We start from the raw sequence: 20000 nt of genomic DNA, 5'->3' as shown, positions 1-20000 counted from the left end.
ATCTACATATGTATATATATATATATATATATATATATATATATATATATATATATATATATATATATATATATATATATGTGTGTGTGTGTGTGTGTGTGTGTGTGTGTGTGAAAGATGGAATAATGCAATGCCGCATTGATGAAGATATATAAGAACCCTTTCTGCCGGGCTAGTAATAAACCAACCATACCACACGACCCACTAAAAGGAGTGTGCAACCAGGATCTAACTAGCTCCATAGAGATTACCTATCTTCCTATGCATGAGTCATGATAGCGAGGTTTTACACACACTCCCCGTGGGCAATGCATTCTTCAATCTTTCATATATATATATATATATATATATATATATATATATATATATATATATATATATATATATATATATATATATATATATATATATATATATATATATATATATATATATATATATATATATATATATATATATATATGTATGTATGTATATTTATTTATTTATTTATTTATTTATTTATTTATTTATTTATTTATTGTATGCGTATATGACTTGAAATTCACAGGATTTTTTCCGTGTTTAAATAACATTAATTTCGAACATACAAGGATTTTGTTCAATCCACAACCAAAAATGATAATTCACAAGCACAATAATTTCTCCTGCTTAGAAGAAAGGTGCCTAACACACACTTGCACAACTAGTTCCGGTGGCTTATTTGTCACTAGCCGTTACATCTACAAGAAATTCGGTCAAAATGATACCAGTTATTAACACCATTACACTATTACTATACTCCATCCCATTTTAGGAAAGGAAAAACTGGCCCCCTAGAAGAAAAAGAAACATGACCGAGTGGCGTAAAGAGTTGAAAATACTGAGTGTGAGCTTTAAAGAATATCAAACATACGTAAGCATAAGTTTTGAGTATCAGGTGATTAGAATACGAAATAGATTTGGCAAGTTGGAGTCCGCCAGAGTATGAGTGAGTTGCCAGTTTTTCATTTCCTGGTTTGGTTCCATTCCTGATTTATACACTTATACAAACATACAGGCACATATCTGTATCTAATCCATATCTGTATATTCAGCTATTTAGTTATTCATATATATCTAACAAGTATAAAACGTATAAATAAAATTAATATCTTTACATACGTATACATACAGTAATGTATCCGTAGACAGACAGACATCATCATTTTATTTACAAATCTCGATCATAAAAACAAGTGAAATATCTTCATTCCGGAAAATTCTCCTTAATCCTTTTTAGGAGGTGATTGATAGAACTGTCACCTTAAAAAAACAGTACATTAGCTTATCTTATCTAAGGTGGCATCCAACTTCCCTATCTAATCTAATATTTTCGATATGACTTAAACGCAAGGAGTTAATATTAGTTATAGAATAGGGCATACAAGGCAAAAAGTATAATATAAGGGAAAGTATTCTCACCTGAGTCACAGGAAGACTCATTTCTGGAGGCAGACCCATAGACTGGAAAAAAAATGAACGAAAATTCAATGCTGGGTTTCTGCTTATCGAATAATTTAAGATTTACTTGGAAGTATCATCAAGCCGTGAGCTATTGGCTGGTGGAAATGTTACATAAGTGTCCGATCAACTTGGCCTCAAACCGTTGATATCTTAATGAATTCCAGTGTCCTTAGAGGATTTGCGAGACCGACCACAGATCCTCTGCGAACCGCAAGGATCTGGAACTTACCATGCTCAGGTTCAAGAGGAAATCGAGACTTCGCGTCCTCGCTCCCAGGAGAAGTCTTTCAATATCCATGTACTTGTAGTCCTCCGCCAGTATCCTTGCCGTAACCAAGTCCTCGTATCTGCACAGGTGGATGTGTTTCTCCACTATTATCCTCACCACCTGCAAAATCATGTTGCAATTTGACTACCATCTTCAGATTATGTGGTAATCACTAAAAAAGATTAAAGCTATGACCTTGTTACTTCACCAACTGGTTTCTGTTAATAACGCGACGTAATCCTACATTTCCGCCACAAGAGATTGTCAGCACCGCAATATTTTTTTTATGTTCTCTTCGCTCTTGAAGCCGGATTTAGGAAAGGATTTTGACTGACTCATCTACTCGGAACTTTCAATATAACCGGAAGCAACAGATTACTTGGCGAAATGGAAAGGCTTAGTTAGAATCACATAAAAAAACGACTTGCTTTCAACAACATAACTGGTTGGAACATATAATTCTATATAGATACTTATTTGCTTGGAACTTTGTAATGTTATAAAGCAGGGCTGCATCACTTAGATCAGTGGTTCTCAAAGTCTTCCAGGCTGGCACCCACTTGGCTTCTAGGTGGATTCCTAACACAACCCCTCTCTCTTTTTATTTTGGCATCCTTCAAATTGAAAACAGCTAGATTAAACGCAGATATGTACCTCACAATTAAACCTTAATTTGGTAAACCAATTCATTTAGCAGTTTTGTAAAAAAACAAAAGTTATTTATTTAACTGCTCCAAATGCATCCTCTCGCCCCCCTACCGCCCCCACCTCTAAGACCTTTCCACCGCCCTTAGGGGGGCGGTACCGCCCACTTTGGGAATTACTGACTTAGATGACGATTAAAGTGATAAGCAGAGCAAGCTAAAAGTGAAGACCACAGTGTTCTCCCTAATTAATTTTATTGTCGTCATTTCATCTTTTCTAGTTTTTTTCCTCCTATGTTTGCTTTTCATCTATGGCATCAGTTGACAATCTTTACATTCTTTACACATGAAAAAACTGTTTCACCTGAAACATTCATTAGAATGATTTTTTTTTTAATCTTAGAATAACAAAAACCTTTAAACAACGAAGAATTTGTAGTCATATGAATCTGGTCATTTTACCTGAACATTATTTTCCCTCGTAGCCCTAAAGAGGACCCTGGTAATCGCTTCTTGGCTGAGGTTGTCGTGCTCCTCCAGCAGCGTGGTGACCACTTCCCACAGGCCTCCGTCCACGACTCTGTAGAGGGTGAAGTCGATGGTGTCTGCGTCGTAGCGCACGTGGGGCTTGAGGAGGAGAGGGATGATGTTCCAGCGTTTCTCCCGGGCCGCGAGGGAGAGCGCGGTCAGGCCCTCCTTGTCCTTGACGGTCAGGTCCAACTGGCACTGCGGAGACCGATTCTTCCTTAAGTTTAGGCACAGAACGTCATTCGGCAAAAGCGGGTGATAAAAATACCAAGATTTTCTATTTAGATTTTTAAGGAAAGACTCACGGAATGCTTGGTGGTGAGCAAGAGCCGAGCGCATTCATCGTGGCCCCATTTCACCGCGCCCATTAGGGGGGTCATGCCCCATCTGTTGATTAGGTTCAGGTGCAGGTTCTGTATTTCTAGGAGGTCTTGCAGGATGAGCGAGTGACCTCCTGCGCAGACCATGAAGACGAAGGTGTAGCCCATGGCGTGCATGGCGTTGATGTCTCCGCCTTCGTCCAGCCATTTCTTGTACGTGGGCTGCCCATGGTATATCCCCAGCAGGATATCCTGAACAGATCAAATGAGGTTTTGAGATGTTTCATCTACCTTAACTAATCAATGATATATGTTACAGATACATGCGTACACACACACACACACACACACGCAAACAATCACGCACATACATGTTTGTATGTATCAGCCAAAAGTGCCAAAAGGGTTATGTATAATGTATCATTTTTTTTTCTTATATGTATTTCATAAGATTTTAATATTTGAAAGAGGGGACACATCTCTTCAAAACCTTTAAAGTGAGAAACAGAAACATACGATTCCTAGATTTAATCCCTAACCCTCACCCCCCCCCCCGAATTTTCCGGCCCAGAAAGAACCTTTTGCTAATAAGATAAGATCATAAGAATAGCTTTTTGTCGCCAATTTTTGCGTTTCCGTATGACTTTAAGGCTATCCGTATGAATTGCTTGCAAGCGGTACGGCTCTCAGAGGAAGATGAATATGATAAAAGAAGTTTGTTTAAATATGAGTTATTATTCTAAAATATTTCTAGCTACACTATAGTAGCCTCATTTACATATCTATATTTATTTAAAATGATGTGCTATGTATGGCGCCATGTTTGTTTACATGGACACTGTGTTTATTACCTTGCTGGTAGTGGTACTCTGCCAGTGTGCTAGGATCAGACCCTGTGCATGCAGAAACTTCATGCGGTAACGCAAAAATGCCTGTGTCTGTATGTGCCAATTTCTATGAGAGGTTTGTTATTCTGATATCACAAATGCAAAATCTGAACCCAGTGTCTTGTCTATGATTCCTAAAGAGCGATTGTTCTAAGTTCAAAGGACCCATTTACTGCTGTTTCCGGGAAAACCCAGTCGTGCGGAATCGGGAGGAGACTACTGTGCATACCCGTGGTGGCAGTAGCAGTATTAAAAGAAGTAATAATATTAGTGTTGTAGTTACAAAAGTTATGGATATGATACTAATAATCACCATCTTCACCACCATCACCATTATTTTAGAATTTTGTTTGTGTTTCGTCTGTTATGCATGAAATCATAATCCATGTGGCTGCTGACTTAAGTCCCTTATTTTGATGTATGATACGCAGCTTATGCCAGAGATTATATAACAATAATTACAAAAAAAATAAAAACAATCATGTTAATGACAATAATGATTAAAATAATAATAACAATTATCTAAAATAATAATAATAATAATAATAATAATAATGATAATAATAATAATAATAATAATAATAATTATTATTATTATAATAATAATAATAATAAACATCATCATCATCATAATAATAATAATAATGATGATGATGTTGATATTATCATTATTATCATTATTATTACCAATGACAAAAGTTATAATCATTCCCATAACCTATTATCATTATTATTTGTCATTATCACAGTCATCATCATCATCATTACAATCACCTTTGTCATTATCATAAAATAACAAGAAAAGCACCGAAAGAGCTGAGACCTCAGCCAACGCCCAAAAAAGACAGTTTCGAAATATATAAATGACTATTTTTTATAGAAAATGAACTACCTAGTAAAAAGATTTTCTTGAATAAACGCAACTAGATGCCTCTTGAATCATGACCAAACCCAGACATATTTTTCATTACATAAACTTCCTAGCTCTATTTATAATCCTGATTCCTTAGTAAACCAACCTCATTCCCCCTAAAAAGCAATATTCAGCACTATTGTTAATAGTAATACAGATTACAATGAGGCATTACACGAGACCTCATTTGTCCAGTGGACATGTTTTTTTTGTTTTGTTTTTTTTATGTAATATAACACAGAAACAAGATGTCCTTTTATTTCACTTGACAAAAAGGTGATTTCGGGCGACATACCGTTGACAGGACTCCCAGTTGTTGTGGTTGTGGGCAGGAACACGGATTCAGCATCTGAGAGAAATTATAGTAATAATTGATCAATTATTTTTCACACAAACAGAGAGAACAGAGAAAGAGTGAGAGAGAGAGAGAGAGAGAGAGAGAGAGAGAGAGAGAGAGAGAGAGAGAGAGAGAGAGAGAGAGAGAGAGAGAGAGAGAGAGAGAGAGAATGTGTTTGTGAATGATCGTGTTAATAATAATTACAACAACAATTTCACGTACGAACACGCAGCCACACACGCAGACACAAACGCACAAACACACCATTACACTCACACACACACGCACGCACGCACGCACGCACGCACGCACGCACGCACTCACTCACACACACACACACACACACACACACACACACACACACAATATCTGCATGAAATATTACTCGATATCGATACATTTAATTCAAATCATAATTGTGACAAATCACCTTTATCACAGAGAGCTCCTAACAAACCCAACGTATGAGAAAAGGCTTACGCAATCCGTCCGGTTCACATGTGTTTCCTTAAAGCATAATGATTCCTTCTTCAACAAGTTAAATAGCTCTGCCGAAGGAAATATAAAATCAGAATACGACCGCGTAAACCCGGCTCATTTCATATCTTATCATTGGAACAGATAAAGAAAACTACGCTTCTGCCTTTATTACTGTTACAGAACATTAATTAGATGTTTTTTTCACAAAACTTCCAACAGATTGTTATCCTGCTGACTCTTGTAAAAAGGGGGGGGGGGGGTCATGCCCCATCTGTTGATTAGGTTCAGGTGCGGTTCTGATTTCTGGGAGGTTTTGAGGATGAGCGGTGACCTCCTGCGCAGCCCATAAAAGACGAAGGGTGCCCATGGCGTGCAGGCGTTGATCCCGCCTTCTCCACCCCATTTCTTTACGGGGGGCTGCCCATGGTATATCCCCGAGGATACCCTAAACAGAAAATGAGGTTGGAGTTTCTTTCCCCTTAAACTAATCAATGATATAGTTACAGATACTGCGTAAAACCCCACACCACACACAACGCAAACAACAGAAACATTTGATGTATCAGCCAAAAGTCCCAAAAAGGGTTAGTAAAGTATCATTTTTTTTTTTAATGTTTCAAAGATTTTAATATTTAAAAAGAGGGGACACATCCCCCTTAAAAAATTTTAAAAGTGAGAAACGAAAATACGATTCCTAGTTTTAAATCCAACCTCACCCCCCCCCCCGAATTTTCCGGGCCCCAGAAAGAACCTTTGCTAAAAAATAAGATCATAAGAAGCTTTTGTCGCCAATTTTTGCTTTCCCTTTGCTTTAAGGCTACCATAATTGCTTCAAGGGGTACGGCTCTCAGGGGAAGATGAATTTGTAAAAAATTTTGGGTTTAAAATGATTTATTATTCAAAAATATTTCTAGACACAAGTACCCTCATTTACTATCTATATTTTTTTTAAAATGATGTGCTATGTAGGGCCCCATTTTTGTTTACATGGACACTTTTTATTCCCTTGCTGGTAGTGGTACTCTCCCAGTGGTGGGGATCAACCCTGTCAGCAAAAAACTTCATGGGGTAACGCAAAAATGCCTGTGTCTTATGTGCCATTTCTTAAAGGGGGTTGTTTTTCTGATATAAAAATGCAAAAACAAACCGGTCTTGTCTATGACCCCTAAAGGCGATTTTTTAATTTCAAAGGACCCTTTTATGCTGTTTCCGGGAAAACCCAGTCGTGGGGAATGGGGAGGAGACTACTGTGCTACCCGTGGTGGCAGTAGCTATTAAAAAAAATAATAAATTAGTTTTTAGTTACAAAAGTTAGGGATATGATCAATAACACCATTTTCACCACCATCACCATTTTTTAAAATTTTTTTGTTTGTTTTTCGTCGTTATGCATGAAATCATAACCATGGGCTGCTGATTAAAGTCCCTTATTTTTGTATGATACGCAGTTATGCCAGAGATTATATAAAAATAATTAAAAAAAAAATAAAAAAATCATGTTAATGCAATAATATTAAAATAATAATAAAATTATCTAAAAAAATAATAATAAATAAGATAAAAATTTAAAAATAATAATTAAAAATAATAAAATTATTATTTTATTTTATTATTATTATTAAATAATTAAAATAATAATAATAATAAAAATAAACGAAATAAGAATAAATAAAAAAAAATAAAAAAAAAAAAAATAATAAAATAATAATAAAAACAAATAAAAACAATGAAAACATCATCCATTAAAATAAAAAATGATGATATGTGATATTATCTTTATATCTTATTATTCCCAAATGACAAAGTTTAAATCTTTCCCCAAACCCTTTATCATTAATTTGATTACCCCAAGCCCCACATCACATTCAATCACCTTTGTATTAAAAAAAAAACAAGAAAAGCACCGAAGAGCTGAGACCCACCAACCCCAAAAAGACTTTTTCGAAATATATAAATGACTATTTTTTTAAAAAATAAAACTCCTAGTAAAAAGATTTTCTTTAAACGAACTAACCCCTTTGAATCTGACCAAACCCAAAATTTTTTCTTTCTAAATTCCTAGCTCTTTTTTATAATCCGATTCCTTAGTAAAAAACCTTTTCCCCTAAAAAAAATACCCAGCCTATGTTAATAGTAAACAGTACATGAGGCTACACGAGCCTCTTTTTGCCCCAGGGACGTTTTTTTTTTTGTTTTTTTTTTGAAAATAAACACAGAAACAAGATGCCCTTTTATTTCATTGACAAAAAGGGATTTTGGGGGGGGACATTACCGTTGACAGGACTCCCCAGTTGTTTGGTTTGGGCAGGAACACGGATTCAGCATCTGAGAGAAATTTTAAGTAATAATTGTCTTATTTTTCAAAAAAGAGAGAACAGAAAAAAGAGTGAGAGAGAGAGAGGGAGAGAGGGGGGGGAGGGGAGAGAGAAAACAAAGAGGGGGAAGAGAAGAGGGGGAGAAAAGAGAGGGAGAGAGAGAGAGAGGAGCGAGAGAGAGAAAAATGGTTGTGAATACGTGTAATAATAATTAAAAACCAACAATTTCATACGAACACGCCCCCAAAACCACGCAGCACAAACGCACAAACCCAATTACCTTCACACAAAAAACACGCACGCCGCAGCCCACGCACCACCACCACACCCACACACCCCCACAACACAAAACCACAACACACACACACACACACCCCCACCATCATCACTCACTAAATCACTCACTCACTCCCCTCACCCCCAACACACACAAAACACCACACCCCCCCCCCCAAAAACACACAACTATCTGCAAAAATTTTTACCTATCGTAATTTAATTCAAATCTTTGGAAAAAATACCTTTTTTTCACAAGAGCTCCTAACAAACCCAAAAGTAGGAAAAAAGGCTTCGAAAATCCGCCCGGGTTTCACTTTGGTTTCCAAAAAAAAAGCAAAATGTTCCTTCTTCAACAAAAAATAGTCTCCCCGAAGGAAATATAAAATCAAAACACCGGAAACCCGGTCTTTTATATTTTCAGGAAAAAACAGAAAAAGAAAACTACGCTTCTGCCTTTATTACTTTTAAAACATTAATTAGATTTTTTTTTTCAAAAAATTTCCCAAAGTTGTTTCCTGTGATCTCTTGGCATCCAAGAACAGTGATTCTCATCCTTTGCAGTCTGCCGATACACTAAAAGTATATCCTACACTTCTGCGATACAGTAACTCTTGACTCCACATATACTGATGGTCGGTACGAGAGTGGATCCAGAAACAGAGATTTACATGTTAAAATTATTATATGTGTTTAAATAAATTGACTTCAACTGTAAATATTCAGCATGCATAATCTTATTAGCAATATGTGTGGTGGTTTTTGTGGGGTGTGTGTGGTGCGGGGGGGGTGTGTGTGTTGTTATGGCGTATATGTGTTGTGTATTTTATAACAATTTTAAAATATATATAAATATAATATATAAATATATATATATATATATACCTATATAATGTGTGTGTGGGTGTGTTGGTGTGTGTGTTGTGTGTTGGTTGTGTGTGTGTGTGTGTGTTGTAATATAAAAAACCACATATTACATTGTTTACTCATATTTATGTTAAATAATGTATATATTGTATCTCATCATCATCATAAAGGGGTTAACCGACGGGGCGCAGGGCCCGCACCCCCTTCGTTTCCCAGCCACGGGACCCTCGATGCGGTCCCCGGGCAGGCACACGGCCCATCTCAAATTCCCCGGGCGACAGGTCTCTCGAGCCCCAACCCAGATCTCCTGGGTCCCACAGGTCTCCCCCACCCGGTTTGTTTCGCAGAGAGACAACCGTGGGCAGGGTCGTCCCAAGGGAGAGAGCTAGGGGAATAGCCTGAGTTGGGATCCCGGATTATGAAAGTAACAGGTCCCTCCAGTTCATGGTGAACCCCCGGTTGGGACAGGGGGTCCTCCCAACTGCCCCCAAATGATCCGGTAAAAGGGAATTTGTTACAGATGAAATCAAGGCGAGACTCCAAGACACTGGATAGCGCCGGGTTTCGCATCCATAGAGCAAAAGGGCAGTATAAAGGTTTTGAAGACACGCACTTGGTCCTTCTGCATAGGTACCGACACCTCCAAACACCTTGTTAATCAGTTCATGGTCCTTTCCAGACCAATCCTTATGCCTTTTTGGTTTCCGGCCTCATTGCTAAATCATAAAGAGCCCCCACCGGGAAACCCAAGGACCGTAGGATGAAAACATCGTCGGCAAAGTCAAGGTTGGACCTTATTTTCCAGTGTTGTTTCACACTGATTTTGGCTAGTACCTGCCCATTATCCAGTCCTAAAGGGTTAAAAAGTGTTGGTGCAAGGACCACCCTCCCTCCCCCTTTAAATTTTAACAGAAAAGAAGTTCGACAACCCCCCCCACACTTTACAGCACTTCAGAAACCAGTAAGAGGTTTGCTATCGGCCCAAATAATCTGGTCGGAATTCCCCAAAGTCTTATGTTTCCAATAGCAATCCCGATGCACCGGGGAAAAACGCCTTCTTGATGTCGATGTGGGTTTGAAAAGCCCCCCACATAAAACTCATGACGGCATTTCAAAATTTACTCGAAGCGAGTTACGGTCTTTGTGGATTTCCCAAAAGAGTAAACCCAGACGCTCCATCTCTGATCCCCAGTAGGGGGTTGCGGATCCTTTTTCAGAAAGTGTGTGCGAAAACCTTCCTGTATGCGCCCCATGAATCACGGTTTTTTCTACAATCCCAACGACCCCTTTTTCCCCATTCCAGAGAGGGTTTGTCCCGCCCCTAGCAGGTCGGGGGGAAGGTACCAACGCGATGGCAGTCGGGACTGTTGCAGGCCCCGGCCCATGGGTTTTCACCCCTACCTTTAGCAGTTAAGCGGGGAATCCATATCCCTGCGTTTCCCCCACTCCAGTTTGGGAAATGCCATTTTAAACCTTTTTTGGGATGATGTGTGTGTGGGTTTCATCATGTGGGTGGCACTGATTCTCGTTGCACCAAGCAACTGTTAGAGGGTTACCGGGTACAAATGTTCAAAATACTCACCCCGTTCACGAACCCCAAACATGATTGGATGATCGGTCCATCTGCTGATGGGACTGCAGTCATCGGAGGAGGGCTTAGAGCGTTTTAAGATTTGTTCCCTTTCACCCGGGGGCCTTGCGAGACACGTTTCAGGGGCCCTCTAAGTCTCCCAGGGAGATGGAATTCTACCTTCCCCCTAGGGCGTAGCCAATGGACTCCGAGCGGGGTTCGATTTTTACTCCGTCCGTCAGGTTTGTGGTTCGTGAATCGGTCAGAGATGCCGTGGTAAACCCCGGGCACATCCTCCCGCAGTCTGCCAGGTGAAACACTTAGGGTGGCCACTGGCCCCCCCATATTATATTATTTTAATATATATTATATATATTATATAATATTATATAATTATATATTTATTATATATATTATAGACACAAACCACACACACCAACACACACACCACACACACACACACACACACATATATAATATTTTTATATATATATATTATTTAATAATTTTAATATATATATTATTAATTAATTGTTTGTGGTGTGTGGTGTGTGTTTGTGTGTGTGTGGTTGTGTGTGGGGTATGGTGTATACTATTGGTGTTATGTGAAAATTATAATAATATTATATATATATATAAAAATTAATTATTTAATAAATATTATGTATGTATGTATGTATGTAGTATGGTATTTTATATATTTTTACAAAAGATATAATATAATATATATATATTATATAATATATATAATATATATATTGTAGTTGTATGTAGTTATGTGTATTTATATATATATATAAATATATATATAATATTATAATATTATATATTATAAAAATATTATATAATTATTTATGTATGTATGTGTATGTTATGGTATATATGTAATTATATATATATTATATATATATATATATATAAAATTATTATTTATATTTGTGGTGGTGTGGGGTGTGGGTGTGTGTGTGGGGGGTGGTTGTTTTTGTGGGTGTGTGGGGGTGATGTGTGTATGGGGGTTTGTGTGTGTGTGTGTTTTATGTGTTTTTATATTTATTATATTTATATAAAAATTTATATAAATATTATATATATATATATTTTAAATAATTATTTGTGTGTGTATGTTTTTTGGTGTTTGGGGTGTGTGTGGGGTGTGTTGTGGGGTGTGTGGTGTGGTGTGTGTGTGTTGTGGGGTGTGTGTGTGTGTGTGGGGGGTGTTTCCCACGCGCATGGTGATGTGAAGTGATGGGTGAAGCCTATTGTGTTAAGTGCTTCTGCCTTTCGCTTGCAGCTTCCACCCCTGGCTACCCCAGTGCGAAAAAGGGAGCAGCTTTTCCCAAAGTCCCCCTGCCAGGTACAGCCTCCCATCATTAAGACTTGCAGGCCTCCTCGTGGCCCCCATGGGAAAAATGGGCACCTTGCGGTCCAAAGGCTAACTGTGGGGGAACTGGGAGCGCAGGAGGCCCCCCAGAGGTACGGATTTTATGGCCCCCCGGGCGTGTGGAACCTGGGGGGGGGCTTCGACTAACTCCTCTCCCTACCCACCCGGGGGAAAATGGGGCACTCGGGGGAGGGAAAAATGCGGGGGGAAGGGTTTTGTCCCTCCCACCCAGCAATTTAAGGGGCTGGGGTCCCGCTGGGGGGCAAATGTCGGGGTGCAGGTTTGGGAAAAAGGAATTTATATCCTGCCTGCGCCCCGCAGGTGCCAACCCCCCATGAAGCTTGTGGGGGAAAGCCCTGGGCCCCCCAACAGCCTGCCCCCCCCTTTTTTGGGGCTGTTCGGCGGGGGCGGCAGAGGTGGTGTGCACCTGGAGTGCCCAAAACCCGAGGCTTAACTCAGGCGTGTTTCCCCGGGGGGGCACTTGGAACACCCGGCCTTTGCGGCAGGATGGCGGTTACCTCTGCTATCGCGGGAATTGAAACGACTGGGATTGAGGTGGGTGCCTCTCGAGTGAGAAACCTGGGAGCGGCACAATCATGTGGTGGTTCACCGACTCCTGGTGGGCCGCAGCGAGGCACCCCCCCCAGGGTGTAGCCCTAGCCATTCGTCGACTTAGCCGCGGTAGCGAGGTGGGCACAGGTTTTGAGGCGTTCAGGCATTGAGACGAAGCTGCTTTTGGCTTCTTGTCTCTTTTTGCTGATACGTCCTACTGATTATATAAAATCGATGTGAAAGAGGGGTTTTATGCCAAAAATCGCATATGTGGAGACGTTGCCCCCCGGAGACATTCGCTGTTTTGGGCGACCCTTTAAAGCGGTATCCCGGCCCGTGACCGAGCTGGCTAAAAAAAGTCTGTCCGGCCCCCATGGCAGGGAGCTGATCCAGCAGGGCAAACGCCTCCTTTTCCGGGACTTTGCAGGTCCCAAAAATGAGGGGCTCTGGCTCCTGGTACCAGCGCTCCAACCCCATCGCTGGGCTTGGTACAGCGTACGGGGACTTGGCCAAGGAGATGAAACACATTCTTGTTAGCACATGAGGAGGATCCTCCCGAACCAGGGGTTTTTCCCGGAGTGCCGAGTTCTGTGGCACCGACCCTGGCTGCTTGGGCTACCCCCCGGGTCCCTTCAAAAAATCCCCGTCCCCCCTTTGGCCACCCTAAGTGTTTTCAATTGGACAGAAATAAGGGGGGTGGAGTGCGCCCGTGGGTTCACGACGGCAGTCTTCGGGCCGATTCACAGAAACCAGAACTAGGAACCCCGTGCTCTGGGGAGTTCTTTAAGTGCGAACACTCGAAAACATCGGAGTCCTGGTGTTTTTCCCAAAGGGCAAGGCAGAATTCCAATTTCCCTGGGACTTAGAGGCCACGAAAGTGTCGCATGCTCGGTAATGGGGAAACAAGTTTGCGTGTTCCATGGTGCGTAGGGGTTGGACATGCGAAGGGACAAGGAAAAACCATCAGGGAAACTTTTCTGAGGAGGGAAGGCCCTTTTTTGGTAAATGACCTTTGCCCTGCCTACCAAGCCCCGACAAAAATGAACCCCAAGCCCTCTCACGATGACTAGTCGATAGCGGATGGAAGGGTCATTCAGATGTTGGGGGGGTTTGTGAACGTTTGGGGTGGTATTTTGAACAGTTTGTCCAGGGGACCCCCCTAAAGTTGCTTGGATGCAAGCAAAGGGGGGGGGGGGTGCCTGTGCCGGACCCACCCATCGTAGGGAAACCCCCTACCCCACCAAGGTAGGCTGGCGATTTTCCCAAAGGGAAAAGTGGGAAAGCTGCAGGCTATGTGATATCCCCTGCTGAAACTCTAAAGGCTGGGGGTAATATGGGGTCGGGGGCCCGCATACAGCCTGACTGCCATCTGGCAGTTTGGTCATCCCCCCTGACCGCTAGGGGTGGTCCCCTCTTAAGGGGGGGAGTTGGGGGATGGGCCTCCCCTCGTAAGGAAAAGGTTTTGAAAATTTTCGAAAAGTGCAAAACCCAACAGGGGGCATTATTTTCTCGCAATCCACAAAAGGGTTCTGGCCAAATTTTCCCCTTTGACGGGGGGCCGCACCACACCAAAAAAGGGGGCTCGGGAAGGGAAACCTTGGGGGGAATCCTGGGGAAGGGGTTCCCACAATTTTTGGCTATACAAACCCACTTCTTTTAACGGTTGGTTGGGCGGGGTTGTCCCCAGCAATACTTTAAGAGGCCGTTTGGCTCGGGTGATCGGAAGGGCCCCTATTTTGGAGATCCTGACTTTTTTGGAATCCCCCCAATTTTTGGGGGTTGGGGTCCAGTTTTTCTTCTTAAAAAAAGTAAGGGGCAGTGCAAAACGCCCCGGGTTGCCCTAATTTAAAATTTTTTTTATCCCCCCTTTGGGTGAAAATTTAATTTTTTTTTTTAAGGGAAATGCGTTACCTTTTAAACCCCCCTTAATTTTTGGGGGGGTGGTTTAAAATTCCTTCTAGAAAAGGGCCGTGGTCGGGGATGCGACTTTCCTTTTTTGGGAGGAAAAAGGGGTTCCCCTTTCCAAAATTTTAACATTTTTGGAATTTTTTCTTCCAAACAGGGGGGGCAAAAGGCCTTTTTTTGGGGCCAAACTGTTTGGCGGGGGGGCACCACCAGTCCTGGGAACCCCCCTTGAATTTAAAATGGGGGGAACCCCACAGTCCCTGGACGGGGGTTTGGCCTTTTGGGGGGGTAGGTGAAAAAATTCTTTCCCGTTTCCCCGGGTTTTGGGGGGCTTTGGTACCAAATTTTCAACCTTGGGAGGATATAAATTTTTTTGGCAGACCAAAGTCATGCGGAGCTGGCAAAAGGCCAGACTGATCCGACGTTGGGTTTCCCGGGCCCTTTAGTGGAAACCCTGGGGGCCGGCCTTGAATGATTTTGCCAGGAAGGAAAACCCCCCGGCCTAATGCCCCTGGCCGCCAAGTTCGACTTTGGGGGGGTAGGGGACGTTCAGGCCCCCGGCCAACCCGGGGTTACAGAATGGCATACCTGTTTTCTTCCCAAAACCGGGTGCCCCAAACCAGGAAGGCCCCAAACCGGTTTTGGAAAGACCCTGAACTTTTTTTCAACAACCCCGGGGGGGGGAATTGGGGGTCCTAAGGGCAGGGGGCAGCTGCGGCCCTTCCCAAAGGTTTGGGGTTGGGGCCGTTTCTCAAGAAGTGCCTCAGGGATCCCCGTGTTTGTAACAAGGGGGGGCCCTCGCCTCGGCGTTGGGGCCCCGTGAGGGTAATTTTTTTTGGGTGGGAGGGTGGGGGGTTCTTGTTGGGGGTTTGGGTTTGGGTTTGGGTGTTTGGGATGTTTGTTTTGGTGGGTGGGGGTGTGGGGTCTGTAGTTTGGGGGGGAGTGGGTGGCGGTGGGTGGGGTGTGTGTAGGTTTGGTTTGGGGTTTGGGGGGTGGTTGGGGGGGTGGTGGAGGGGCGTCCCCTTACCCCTTGAAAAAAATAAATTTTATTTGGTTTGGTGTTCTTTTTTGTTTTGTAAAAAAATTTTTTGCTTGTTGGATGGGTGGTGTTTTTGGGGTGTGTTGGTTTCTTTTTTGGTTTGGGGGCCCAAAGTGTTTGTTTAATTGGTTCTGGGGTGGTTGGTATTTTAATGGGGGGGTTGGTGGGGGTTTTGGGTGTTGGGGTTTGCCAAATTTTAAAAAAATCTTAAAAAATTGAATTTTTAATTATGGGGAAACTTGGTTTTAAACAAATTCTTGTTTTTTTGTTTAAATTTTATAAATTAAATTTTTCTTCCACTTTTTCCAATTTTGAAATTTACTAGTAAATTTTTTTTTGGGAAAATGGGGGTTTTCCGGTAGCAAAAACACGAACAGGGTCGGTTCCATCCGATAAACACCAAGATGCGCTAAAAAAGGTGTTTTTTCCCTTTGGGTAATCGCTGGGCACCTACCATTATGTGAGGTAAACAATTATATTTAATATATAAAAATATTATTTTAAAATATATATATATATAAATATATATTATTATAATATATATATTATTATATATATTTTATATAATTTTTATTTATATATATTTATATATATTATTATATAATATATATTTTATTATTTTTTATAATTGCCAGGGAAAATGTAAAAATTACAAATATCAGGCGATGATGACTCCTTTTCTTTGATTTTTTACCTAACCTTTGAGCTGATTCAAAACTTCTTTATTCATGAAAATCAAAACAAATGCAAAAAAAAGCTTGTCAAAACGTGCCGAATACTCCCCATTTAGGATCATTTTTTAACTGGGAAATACTGAAAATTTCCGATTTTATGAAAGTTGTTTTTTATTCAAGCTATCCTTTTATCAAATTTTTTTTTTCAAAGTTCCCTAAACAATCTACTTCCCTTTAAAAAACAGTAATGTGAGAGTTAAGCCCATTGGAAAAAATCGAAACAATGCTTTAAATCCAAAATCCTAAAACAAGGATTTTTGCAATCACTTGGGTTTTAATCGCAAGCGTATTGTGATACCTTGCAAGAGTTTTGCTTTTATTTTATTTCTGGGGAAAAGGTATCCTAAAGAGAATTATATTAAATTTTTTCATCTGAGAAATGGCTTCTTCGCGCGTAATTTAATCAAAAGAAACCCATGCATTTATCAGCTTGGTACTTTTCTTTATCAAGAGATTTAAAAAAATATCCGAAGCCTACAAAGGGGAAAAACAAATTCAGTATTTTTACCTCCAAAGAACATTTTTTTTTAAGTTTTAACCCAGTAGATATTTATTATTTTATTTAAAGTTTTCGCCGCGTCATATCTAAGGTTTTTAAAAGCGAATTTAAAATACAGCAAAAAAGGGGGGAGCGGGGCGAAGCTCCCGAGGTACATTATGTAAGATTTGGCGAAAAAAGGTAAAAATGAGCTAAAGAATTTGGATAATGGACAGAAAAAGGGATGAAGAAAAGGAAAAAAGGAAAAAGGGGGGAAAAAAAAGACCCCGAAAAAGAGATGAGGGGAGGGATAGGTCCAAGTCAATGGGCCTCAGTCTCTGTCTCCCAAGCCCCCCCCCCCCCCACGTCAACAACGAGCAAGGGGTGGGGGGGGGGATGAGATACCTTAATTCCTCGATGAGAAATATGACGACTTTTCAGAGGATTGAAAGCTCAATTTTAGGGGGGCTATTTCGTTCAGAAAGGTTGCAGCAATTGCAGATCCGGGTAAGTTGGCCCCGCTCGGGGATAGCTTAATATTGCATCTTTTTAGATCAAGACTTTGTAGGATGAAACAAAATGGAGAAAAAAAGGAAAAAATATCTATTTTGCACGGTTTTATCACTTCAATTTTTTTTGTCAAATAATTGTGTGATGTGTGAATATCCCAAAACTCTGCATTTTTTTTAAACATTTAAAACACTTTTCACTCTATTTCCTCAACATAGGAAAGTAAAATGAAGGGAAATAGTTTTTCTTCAATTTTCTGTCCCAAAGGGGGCAAACACGTGCGAAAATAGTTTTGGAAATATGGCGTTTTTTTTATAGGCTGTCACTTGGCGAAAAGAATTGTTTGGGTAACTTATCCCTAGGACGTTTTTTTTTTACAAATCAGTCTTTTTTTCTCTGCGCTGTCAACAAACTTTTAAAGCAAATTTTAAAAATGATAATGAATATGTGAGTGGTTTTTTGGTAATGAATAGATGATGATGTGATGTGATATGTGATATGTGAGATGGTGATAGATGATGTGAGGTGTGAGATGTGATGAGATGGGGGTGTGATGAAATATGTAAAATAAAACGTTAAAAGGGGAAAAAGTACATAAAGGCAAGAGTTTAACCCAAACTCAAAATGACCGGTAGTAACTATGAAAAACAAAAGAAGTAGATCAGGAAATTGAAAAAAATTCAGTTTTTATTGTTTACTTTTCAGCAAAAATGAGAATCGCTCTTTGCTGTATTGAGTTTAGAACCCCACCGAAAGACGCAGTAGTGAAAATGCGCATTATTATACGCACAAACAAAACGGATATTGATATTTATGGCAACTAAATCAAAACCCACCCGCTGTGGATCGAAACGTCTTTTTTTTTACATCCGCATGCAATAAACGACATTCCAGAACTAAGATAATAAGTAGATATGATATTTGGATATCAAAAGTTATCAAAAACCCCAATGATTAACTTTTGATATTGCTAAAAAATCAGCTGCTTACAAATAACAAAAAATTTCACTCATATCACACCTTTTTTTGTGAATGTGTATGTGCATTTTCCATGAAAAAATAAGATAAAGTTTCATCGCTTATTATCATTTATATCTATTCCCGTTAACAATTGACCTCCTCGCCCCGACCTGACCTCTTTTTCACATCCCCTCGGTCGCGTACGTGATGAGCTATGACTAGCCAAGCTCGCTTTTCCTTTAATTTGGTTGTTTTTTTCGTAGGGATAATCATAGCACCGTTACTTTGCTCAATGGTGACACATCTCTGCGCTAGGATGGAACTCGTAACGCGATTTTTTATGAATTAATTGGTTGAATTCAGTATTTTATCTTTATGGTAGTGCACAGGGATGCCCGATACAAATCAGGTTTTCGTAAAAACGCCTAATCTTACTACACTCTGATGTATGATAGTAGATATAGAGTAAAACCGAATTATTAGTTTTGATCGGAAATTTCTATTTGAATTAATGTGAGCCCCTATTTACGTCCGTTCATAAAAGTAGGACTAGGGTTTTAGGCTAGAATTATTATTTCCTTATTACTCATGCCCTTCTCACCTTCATGGAAGCCGCTTGCATGTTCTAGGTGAAATCCTAGGTGATCGTGTGATCTCGTGAGATTTATATACCCGATAGACGGCAGTGTCACGAGCCGAGTTTTCAGTTCGTTTCATTCTTCTTCTTCTCAAGTGCCCTGTCCCACAAGGACGTTGGCGATCATGGATTTCCACCTCTTTCTGCCTTTTGTGGTCTTCGAAATTTCTCGTTCCGTTATACTCGTCCATCTACTTATGCTTGCTGTGTAGGTTAGTCTTTGTCTGCCCCTGCTTCGTTTTCCATCGATCTTGCCTGTCATGCTAAGATGTTCTAGCTCTTCCTTTCGCATTACGTGTTCCAAAAATTCCAACTGTCTTTTTCGGATGTTCTTCAGAAGAAAACGCTTTGTTCCTGCTCTCTCCAGCACTTCCTGGTCATATGGGTATAGGTACCTCCGACGATGAAGGCTTGCGTTGGCTGATATGCCTAAGCTAGATATGATTATCTCGGAATATCGGAATTTTGTAGCAAATCCGAAAACAAGATTATGTAGAATCGTGGATTGTTTGAGCCGGGAAGCTTTGCGTTACGAGTAGCATGCATAGATTTTTTTTCATGTCACCGTTCACCAATGCGCACATTCTGTCGCATAACATTAAATGCTGAGTTCAGTATGGTAGTTCAAATATTGCATATTAATATCATTGCTAATTATCGCACTGTTATTAAAATGAACGCTATTCTTCGTGTCTGTGATTCATTGTTTGTGAACTCACCTTCACTTCCATTCTCCACTTTCGCTCACATTTACGCACTCACTCACTCATCCACACAGAACAAAAGATACTATAGTCTTTCATTAATAAAGTTTGTTGTCGTAGTTGTAGGCGTAAAAATCGATGATGTTTCTCTTTTGCCTGCGATTTTGCCAGTCGTGACGAGTGATAAACATTATGCACATTACGTCATAT

The 20000-nt window shown here is 40.3% G+C and overlaps 1 protein-coding gene across 3 annotated transcripts in view; it reads right to left on the bottom strand.

The window, feature by feature from the left end:
• The window catches only part of LOC119579510, a 39977-nt gene that overhangs the window by 2673 nt on the left and 17304 nt on the right, over positions 1–20000 (bottom strand). For 2 of the 3 annotated variants that reach the window (XM_037927378.1, XM_037927377.1), the window contains exons 2-6: positions 5341–5394; positions 3231–3497; positions 2860–3123; positions 1715–1873; positions 1444–1485 (exon numbers count right to left, since the gene is read on the bottom strand). In XM_037927378.1, coding sequence (XP_037783306.1) covers positions 1444–1485; positions 1715–1873; positions 2860–3123; positions 3231–3497; positions 5341–5394 — 786 coding nt within the window. Of the gene's footprint in view, positions 1–1443; positions 1486–1714; positions 1874–2859; positions 3124–3230; positions 3498–5340; positions 5395–5862; positions 5931–20000 lie in introns of all 3 variants that reach the window. The other variant, XM_037927379.1, reaches the window with a different exon arrangement.

This window comes from Penaeus monodon, chromosome 12, assembly GCF_015228065.2.
Source record: "Penaeus monodon isolate SGIC_2016 chromosome 12, NSTDA_Pmon_1, whole genome shotgun sequence".
NCBI classification, from domain to species: Eukaryota; Metazoa; Arthropoda; class Malacostraca; order Decapoda; family Penaeidae; genus Penaeus; species Penaeus monodon.
This window is presented reverse-complemented; position numbering and strand designations above follow the sequence as displayed.